We start from the raw sequence: 10,294 nt of genomic DNA on the forward strand, positions 1-10,294 counted from the left end.
TCAATGCAAAAGCAAATGTGTCATGTGACTTTATTACGATACCAAAGCTGCTGTCATGAGACCAATCTATGACTAGCAACATGGGCACTATCTTCTCTAATACATTAGAAGCTGTTGCCCCCATCAAACTGAAAAAGGTTAGAGAAAAACGTACTGCGCCATGGTACAACAGTAATACCCATTCTCTCAAGAAAAAAACTCGTAGTCTTAAGCGCAAATGGAGAAAAACTACCTTGGAATTTTTTAGGATTGCGTGGAAAAACAGTATGTCCAGCTATAGACAGGCTCTAAAAGCTGCCAGGGCCGAGCATATCCACAAACTCATAGAAAATAACCAAAACAATACAAGGTTTTTATTTAGCACAGTGGCTAGATTAACAAATAACCAGACGCCACCCGATCTAAATATTCCCTCACAGTTTAATAGTAATGACTTTATGAATTTATTCACTGATAAAATAGATAACATCAGAAATACAATAACAAATATAGATTCTACAGCGTATAATACTTCAACTTCATTCATCGCACCAAAAGATAAACTGCAGTGCTTTACAACTATAGGACAGGAAGAGCTAAATAAACTTATCACTGCATCTAAACCAACAACATGCCTGTTAGATCCTGTACCCACTAAATTACTAAAAGAGTTGTTACCTGTAGCAGAAGAACCGCTTCTCAATATTATTAACTCGTCGTTGTCTTTAGGTCACGTCCCAAAACCATTCAAGCTGGCGGTTATTAAGCCTCTTATTAAGAAACCACAACTAGATCCTAGTGAACTGGCAAATTACAGACCCATCTCAAATCTTCCTTTTATGTCAAAAATTTTAGAAAAAGTTGTGTCTGCACAATTGCGCTCCTTCCTGCAAAAAAATGATCTCTATGAAGAATTTCAGTCAGGTTTCAGGCCCCACCATAGCACAGAAACTGCACTTGTTAAAATTACAAATGACTTGCTTCTTGCGTCAGACCAAGGCTGTATCTCATTGCTAGTTTTACTTGATCTTAGTGCTGCGTTCGACACTATAGATCATGACATACTCATAGATCGATTTTTACCGCACATTTCTGCCATATGTACATCAATTTGACAGTCACCACTGACAAGCTACTAATTTTCTGTAAAGCTGCTTTGCAACGATTTGTATTGTGAAAAGCGCTATACAAATAAACTTCGGGAAAAAAAAAATAATTATCCATTGAAAATTTTACTAAAAAACTATAATAGTATCTCAGTGATACTAAAATAAGTGGCATACAGAGCAATATTCAATCATTAACAAAAAACTTATGAGTTAGTCTGGAGTCAAGACACCAATAACAAAAGTATTTAAAGTGACAGTTCACCCAAAAATTTAAATTCCGTCATCAGCAGTTTCTGGTCCCCACTGACCTCCATAGCATTTTTTCCTCATACTATGGAAGTCAATGGCTACCAGCAAGTGTTTTGTTTCCGACATTCTTCGAAATATCTTCTTTTGTGTTCAACAGAACAAAGAAACTCATACAGGTTTGGAACAACAAGAGGGTGAGTAAATGATGACAGAATTTTTATTTTTTGGGTGTACTGTCCCTTTAAGGTGGCGAATGGGCACAAGCCTCAAAATCAGAGCTAGATAATGAGAATGCTGCGGGAAAGAGACATGCATGCAGAAACACCACCCACACATGCTCAAGCGCTTCCTCTAACGCTCAAAAAAACATTCTCGCAACAGCCAACCTGTACATCTGACACGGAAGAGTTCAATCGGAGTGCAAAATGTGCATGTTTGTGTAAGTGCACTGCACGGTGTGATGAAGAATCAATAGAAGGCACTGCAGTCTCAGCGCCTAATCAGGGTCATACCCTGATCTTAATCGCCTTAAAACATACAGGCTTCAGATCACATGACACCAGCAAACATATGACTGCAGAGTCACCACGGATCAGCTGACCAGCACTTCCTGTTAGTCAAAAAACAAAACAAAACATAGTGGCGAACTGTCCTCGAGAGAAGTGAAACTTTCACAATCAAGAAAAAGGAGAAAATCATCTACTACTTCCCCTTTGAAAGGAGCTTTAAAGATGATGACAGCATGTTATCAATAATAAAGTTATTAAAGTTGGGACCGTCTATGCAAATGAAAGGGACAGAGTTCATTCAAAAATGATCATGCTTGTCATCATTTACACACGCTCAAGTTGTTCCAAACCTGTATGAATTTCTCTATTCTGTTGAACACAAAAGATGATATTTTGACTAATATGGCTGAGCAAATAGCTGACGGTAGCCATTGACTTCCATAGGATGGAAAAAAAAAATTACTGTAAGTTAATGGCTACCATCAACGGTTTGCTCAGCCATGTTAATCAAAATATCATCTTTTGTGTTCAACAGAAGAGAGAAACTCAAAAAACAGTTTCTTTTTGGGTGAACTGTCCCTTTAAATTTGTTGACAGCACATTGAGTTCTCAATAATATATAAATTAAAGGGACAGTTTGCTGTCATTTACACTCAACCTAATCTCTTTCTAAACCTGTATGAGTCTGTATGATAATTTCTGCATGAACTCTGATTTTACTAGTGCAAACAAGCGTGTTAAAAGAGGCTGATGGCAAGTTCATACAGTCAAGTGAATGCAGCACAAGCGCAGCACACTGACAATCAAAAAGCGCTAAAGCATCACAAATCAAGCACTTTTCAGATGCAAAATGGCAAAAACATCTAAAAATATCAAACTCCTCAATTACTGACAATTCCTGCGGTTTGAATGAAAAACGCAGTATTACCCTCAAAACCGTACATTAAGCCATTTGGGAAGTACAGGAACACTTCACACGCGTGTAATTACGCGCAGGGGCCAACGCCTGATTTTAAACACAGCCGAAACAGCATGTGCTATTTCTAAACCTTGAGCAAACATCTGTTTTACAAGAAGCTGCTGCATGTGTCTTTAAGTCATCTCCAGTTTAGCATTTATAAAGCACAGAACGTATAACACGAGGCCTACTATAACTCCATCCGAACACTACACCTCGGTGTTTACAGTATCATCAACGGGGTCCGTCCCGTCAATCAGAATAACTTAAATTACACATAATCACCAGCTGGTGACGAGAAAGACGGAGCTACTTTGGGATCAAATTACACAGGCTTATCAAATGAAAAGAGGGCAAACAAACACTGCACATGATGGTTTTTTTAAAAAATGCATGTATTAAAAGTCTCGTTAAAACAATCAGACAGCTGTTAAAACGCTAGTCTGAAATTAAACGTACAGTCGGATTAGAATTTCAATGGTACATCACATTTGTTAAAAAGAAAATAAGAAAAGATCTGATTTCAAACAGACAGTGGTTTGTGGTTTGAGTCTGGGGGCTTCAGTACCTGTGTATTGGAGAAAAAAAGCCAAAAAGATTTTCACTCGAAACAAAACAAAGAGAACTGACGTTCCGTTGACAATAGGCCTTTGAAACGTCGTTAACCCCCGAAACCATTAGCAAGCGTAACAGTTAAGTACTGTGTGGATTGCCATGAACCGGGACTCCTTGCAAGTTGGCACTAAACTCTTGAACAGCTTTTTGGAAGGCACTCGACGCGTAAGCTCCGACGTCCTCGCGTCAAAACAGTAAAGTCCTCGTGTGCTCACGGGGGGGGGCACGAGAAAGTAGTTTCAATCCAGGCGAACGAAAAGCAAAACGATTCACAACAAGGGTTTCCAAGTCCACGAGCAAAACAGCCTTTTTTAACTCCTTCCGCGCGTCTTGGTTTTTCACGTTTTTGGGGTTTAAGTTCCAGTTGCGAGTGCAAGACACTTGTGTTGACATCAATGGTGTGCTGCAATTCCTGAAGAGTGATCCGCTATTCCAGGCTCCTCCTCCTCCTCCTCCTCCTCCTGAGGAGACGCGTCGCTCAACAGTACAGAAATCCTGCGACACACCTCCAAAATAAAATACAAACAAACAAAAAAAAACTAATTACTAGTGCTCGTCTGCGTTGCAAAAGACAACACCACACAGCCAGGCACCTGAAAACAAAAGCCCCTCAAGTGCCTACGATTTAAACGTGTCGGTTTTTCTCTATATATATATATATTTATATAATCCCAGAACATTCAAGTATTCTGTCATGTAAACACTGGTTCCAATATTCTGTTGTCGTGTGCAAGACATGGTAGGACACTTATAGGAATACTGATGACAGTTAAAGCGACTGTTCGACCAAAAAAACCAAAGTTCTGTCATCGTTCAATTTGAAAACAAAAGAAGACAGTTTTTGGTCCCGATGGACCTCCATAGTACTTGTTTTTCATACTGTGGGAGTCAAAGGGGAGTAACAATTGTTTAGTTAGCCACATTCTTCAAAATATCTTGTTTTGTGTTCAACAGAAGAAACTCATACAGGTTTGGAACAAATGAATGCTAAGGCTGATGATACAAGCGGCAACTTTTTGAGCAACGTTGCTTGGGCCCTTTCCCATTGAGAATGGGCGATTTTTCTGATTTTATCGAATTGAAATTCAAATATAATGTTTTGCCACAATTTTATTTTTTAGAAATCGAGGAATCGCGATTTTGAATAGTAATATTACCAAACGTTAGAATTAAACACTGACAATATGCCAATTATTTCTTTACATATAATATTATTTTCTGCAAAGACATTTAACAAGTAATTTGTTTAACATTTACATCATGTTGACAACGTCATGTGTGCTGCGCTTGAAATATAATTTTCTTTAACTAGAGGGTTAAAAAAAAGAACAAGTTACTTGAATAATGTTGTAGTTACATTTTCAAGTTGACCAGTTAAAAATAGTAAAAAAAAAAAAAAACATCGAGAATTGGTCAAACGTTCTGAAAAAAAAAATCGAGATTTAAATGTTTTGCCATATAGCTCAGACGTAAGAATGGGTAATAAATGTCCCAGTGTCTCACCTGGTTGCCCATTGACGGCAACATTGCTCAAAAAGTTGCCCAGTGTGTCATCAGCATAACAGAACTTTCATTTTGGGGTGAACTGGCCCTTTAAGGCGACGGTTCCCCCGAACTGAAAGTTCTGTCTATTTGTTAGAAACCCGTACGAGCGACAGTCGTAAGTCGGTCGCGACGTCACAGAACTTCAGTCTTCGTCTGAACTTTCCCCTCCAGCGATGTCTGTCTGTCTGTCGTGCGTTTTGTCCTCGTTCTCCGTCGTTATGCGCTCGCTCGCTCACTCACCATGGCAACAAACGCGAACGAGAAACCAGAACTCGGGTTTAAAGAATCGCGCAGGACGCGCAGCACTGGTCGTCTCCGCTCGGCGCCGACGCGTAGTTCATCTGCCGCACGATCTCCGCGAACAGCTCGTCCACAGAGCCTTTGTTTTTGGCCGAAGTCTCCATGAACGGGCAGTTCCACTCGTCCGCCAGCGCCTTGCCTTCCCCGGAAGACACCTCCCTCTCGCCCTCCAGATCCACCTTGTTGCCCACCAGGATCATGGGCACGCGTTCGTAGCGCTTGACGCGGATGATCTGGTCGCGCATGGGCTTGATGTCCTGGAAGCTCTGCTGGTTGACCAGACTGTACACGAGGATGAAGCCCTGGCCGTTCTTGATGTACAGATCGCGCATGGAGGCGAACTGCTCGGTGCCCGCCGTGTCCAGGATCTCCAGCACCGACGGCGACGAGTCTACCTCGATCTCCTTGCGGTAGAAGTCCTCTATCGTCGGGTCGTACTTCTCGATGAAGGATCCGGTGACGAACTGCACGGTCAGCGCCGATTTTCCCACGCCGCCGGATCCCAACACGACCACTTTGTATTCTCTCATGTCTCTGAACGCTTGGGCAGTGTCTCTCTCTCTGTCTCTCTCTCTCCGTCGCGCGCTGCTGTTTTCAATCCGCCGTTCTCCCGCTCGGTTCCGGCCGGGGTTTGGTGAGCGTTCCGCGCTGAGGATGGCCTTGCTTCGGACCGCGGCCCAGCATTAGAAGCGCATTATTCCGGCGGACCGTGTGCTGCGTCTGCGCTCCGCGAGCGATCAATGCGCGCAGGCTTCCTGCTCACCAGGGTTGCCAGGTTTTCACAATAAAACCCGCCCAGTTGCTACTCTTCTGTTTAGCTTCTTCTTTTTGCTTTTTAACGGCGGCTGGCAACCAACGTGAATAGGTGCATTACCGCCACCTTCTGCTCCGGAGTGTGGAACAGAGCTTTATATTCTATTTATCAATCCCGTCTCTCTAATAAAATCAAAGAAGACTTTACTATTTATGTTGTTAAAACCTTTAATATTTAATTCTTGAATTCCAGTTTTCCTTATCATTTTTTTTTCATTTTCATATCATTTTACCCCCTTTGTTGCAGCCTGGAATTAAGCAGCTGGTCTCGTCTGAAACACTAGGAACACTATCTCGACACAGTATTTCCCTGTTTAATACTGTAAAGCTGCTTTGACACAATCTGCATTCTAAAAAGCGCTGTATAAATATTGGTGACTCGACTTTCTTGTTTATACTTACTACATTCGAGAAATGCATGAGGTATTGTTTCTTCAACAAGACATTGTTCACATAATCCAGAATCAGAATCAGAATGAGCTTTATTGCCAGGTATGTTTACACATACGAGGAATTTGTTTTCGTGACAGAAGCTTCCACAGTGTAACAGAATGACAGTGACAGAACAAAAAACACAGATAATAAAAAATAGAACAAGTAAATAAAGAATAAAAATATATAAATTGACATTTTCAAATCCATTTGGATGTTTCCCTTTTATTTTAAGTGTGCTATTTAAATTTGAATGCCCTAACATTGTTCTACATAAGCTCTTCTTTCCTTGATTTATATACTTTATATTTTGATTTACTTTGTTAATTGTGACCCTGGAGCACAAAACCAGTCATAAAGGTCAGTTTTTTGAAATTGGGATTGATACATCATCTGAATAAATAATCTTTCCATTGATGTATGGTTTGTTAGAATAGGATAATATTTGGCTGAGATACAACTATTTGAAAATCTGGAATCTGAGGGTGCAAAAAAATCTAAATATTGAGAAAATAGCAATGCATATCACTAATATGTTTATATATATTTACGGTAGGAAATTTACAAAATATCTTCATGGAACATGATCTTTACTTGATATCCTAATGATTTTTGGCATAAAAGAAAAATCGATAGTTTTGACCCATACAGTGTGTTTTTGGCTATTGCTACAAATGAAAAACAACCCACTGCAATAGAGTTAAAGCAGCCCAATTCCGCGGAAAACAGAGGACTTGGCAACACTGTTGCCCACCGTCCGCGGCGCGTCACCGCTCACGTCACCAACGGAGCGTGTCTTAAAGGCGCAGGCACACAACATTGATCTCGACTCACGTTTGTTCCTATAGCGCTTGACACAACACAGCTTCACATGAATAAACAGGAAACAATGCTGTAAAATTCATCAGTTTCAAACAGATCCAGTTTCGGCTCATTATTCAGATCAGCGCCGTTTCAGTTCAGTTCAACAGCACTGTCAGTGTTATTTTATTTTTTCCTAAATGTAAAGTGACTCATTGTGTGTTGTGTGAAAGAATTAAAACAAAAAAGCAAATGATGAGAGATTTTTGGATGAACTGTGTCTTTAAGAGTGTTGTGGCGTGCACCACGCCCAGCTGATACAATGTGTTTCGCAACTCAGTGAGTCACGCTCGACTCTGACCAGAAAACATCTCAGATTTATGGTATATAACATAATCTGTGTTATATCATTTCTGCTGAGAGTTTCAAAACAGGCCTAGGTTTGCCAGAGCGGCTCATTAATAACCCATTCTGGCCTTTAGTTTGGATATGTTTGTGATTTTAAATAAAATATGGTCTGTGATTAAAATGATTGGAAGGGTTTTGTTCTACAATATAAATGACATATAGCCTATCTCAAACTAAATGTAGCTACAAAGTATCACTGTATTTATGATGTAGAACTCAACGTGGAAATCTCTTCAAGTAAAGTTCACTTCAGTTTACTCCTAAATGAAAACACTCATAGGAAACTCCCTGAATCCGTCAGGTTTATATGAAGTAATGCGTGTAATGAAACTCTGTACTGCTAAACAAAGATAAGGTTTCCAAAGTGTAGCAGCAGAACAGCGTTTCAACTTCTGTTTTTCCACAGACAGATTTGTTTCGACATGTTGGCTGTACTTTGGCACACTGCACTCGGTAAACTGGGATATTCCCGGGATGTGACAGTCAGATGATTCTGAGCGATACATAGATGCGAGTCACTTCCTGTGTGTTTCTGAAGGTGTGTTGGCTTTATCAGACTCGAATGACCTGATCGATGAGTAACAGTGCTGACCAGATCTCACTCTAACTGAATAATCACCAACAGCACAGAGGATCTCACTCAGAAACATGTAGAGCTCAGTGGAACTGTGACTTCTGAGTAACTCATTACAAGTAATCTGGATTACATAATCAGATTCCAAAAATTAAATACTTGTAATTGATTTTTATTACATTGTAGAATACTCATAATCAGACTACAGCTGCTTTTAATTGATTACATGATTACTTAATATCCACTAAATTGTTAATAAGTCATTATTCTCACTAATTCTTCTTGCTTTTCAAATCTTTTTATTTTCCTTTAAAAGAAAAAATATATGTTTTTTTTAATTACATGGAAAATTGAGAGGCCACAGCATAAACAAATATCGGCTTTAAAAATTATTTTTAAATATATAAAAAATTTAATTATAAAAAATATGTTTTATCTAGTATAAAAGATAAATGTATTTATTTTAAAACGATTTTATTATTATTTTACATATTTTAAAATTATTTATTTTAATGTAACATTTTTTAAATATTGAATGAATTATCTGCTATTCAATTTACAGCCCCCCTGCAAAACCCAGTTTGAGAAACCCTGGTGTATAATGTAATATTTAACGCAACAGTGTTTTTCCCAGTCCTCTCAATGGTGAAATGTGTAATGCACTTGATTACATTACTAAACACAATTATCATCATGTGATCAGTATTCACACCAGCACTCCTCCTTCTGGCCAAACACTGAAAGTCAATGGGGTCCAAAGATGGTTTGGACAAAATCAGGTGAAACTCTGACAGAATTTATTCAGATATAAATGTGTTTCCAACAGCTCGGATGTTCAGTTTCAGTATGTTTGGACACAATTTGACAGCACACTCAGAATGAGCTCTCTGCTCATCATATGATGATGATGGTGATGATGATGATGATGAAGCTGGTGTGTTTGACTCTCTGTGTTCCCCAGTGAATCAGCCAGCGGCTCGTTAGTAATCAATCTGATGGACAGACTGTATTAATTATCATCCTGCGGGGAAACACTCTGAAGACAGTCCTGCACGTCTCTGTTTTCACTGATCCTCACACTTCTCTTGTGGATTGAGCGTCCAGATCGTTTTAAGACAATCCCCGGCTCCTCACTCCTTCAAACAACACTCTTCATCACTCTCACAATCAAGAGATTGTGCCATTGCAGACAAACATTATTGTCATTGTAATTAAAAGAATATGATTGTGTGTTTGCAGTTATTTTAGTATCATTGAGATACTGCTATAGTTTTGATTACAGTTTGTTTTCATCTGCTTGCACACTAAATCTTTACTTCTCACACAGTTTCTGAAAGCTGACACTCAAACAGCAGAAGCACACACCAAATCTGCAAAACCATACACTAATACTCAGCCTTTCACTCAGTTTTCAATTCAATAAAACACTTTTTGCAAAACACAACACACTTCTCTATGTAACACACACAGATCTAACAGGAAGTAATATTATGGCAAAGGTGTTTGCAAATGTTTGCTTTTGAGATGTGTTTGTGATATTTTGAATGCAGTGCTTCATTTTGCAAGAGATGCGAGGCTTTTTGCATTTTGTGAGCAATTCTTGGATTTGTGTGTAAAGTTATGAAAAAAAGAGGCAAAGTTTTGAAAATGTGTGTAAGCTGTTGAAAAAAGAACTAAGATGAGAGGGATGTAAGACTGTATTTGTCGGTGTTTGCTGGAGCAGTGGATCCATCTAGTGGTAAAGCAGAGACTTCAGCTGTATTGAGTGTTAGTGTTGTATAATAAGTGATTATACTGAGTGACAGCAATCAGAGCTCAGAGATGAGTCCTGTCAGAAATTATCATGTTAAAAGAAGACAAATAGTATAGATATTAGTATAAAAAAAACATGTGTCATGTGGTGGTGCCACTAGTGTGTGTATGTGATTGTGTGTGTGTGTGTGTGAGTGAGTGAGTGAGTGTGTGTGTGTGAGTGAGTGTGTGAGTGAGTGAGTGTGAGTGT

The 10,294-nt window shown here is 39.3% G+C and overlaps 1 protein-coding gene across 1 annotated transcript; it reads right to left on the reverse strand.

Moving 5' to 3' along the window:
• Positions 1-3,363: 3,363 nt before the first annotated feature.
• Positions 3,364-6,057, reverse strand: LOC107757383 (ras-related protein Rap-2b-like). Its single transcript, XM_016574843.1, has 2 exons — positions 5,205-6,057; positions 3,364-3,925 (listed from the first exon to the last, which is right to left on the reverse strand). Exon 1 carries the CDS (start codon positions 5,792-5,794, stop codon positions 5,243-5,245), a length of 552 nt encoding a protein of 183 aa, XP_016430329.1. The 5' UTR covers positions 5,795-6,057; the 3' UTR covers positions 3,364-3,925; positions 5,205-5,242.
• Positions 6,058-10,294: the final 4,237 nt, after the last annotated feature.

The sequence above is a fragment of the Sinocyclocheilus rhinocerous genome, unplaced genomic scaffold (assembly GCF_001515625.1).
Source record: "Sinocyclocheilus rhinocerous isolate Xijiao unplaced genomic scaffold, SAMN03320098_v1.1 scaffold3032, whole genome shotgun sequence".
In the NCBI taxonomy this organism is placed as follows: Eukaryota; Metazoa; Chordata; class Actinopteri; order Cypriniformes; family Cyprinidae; genus Sinocyclocheilus; species Sinocyclocheilus rhinocerous.

Excerpts from the sequence above, each read along its gene's own strand:
- LOC107757383 (XM_016574843.1), bottom strand. The coding sequence starts at position 5,794 with ATGAGAGAATACAAAGTGGTCGTGTTGGGATCCGGCGGCGTGGGAAAA.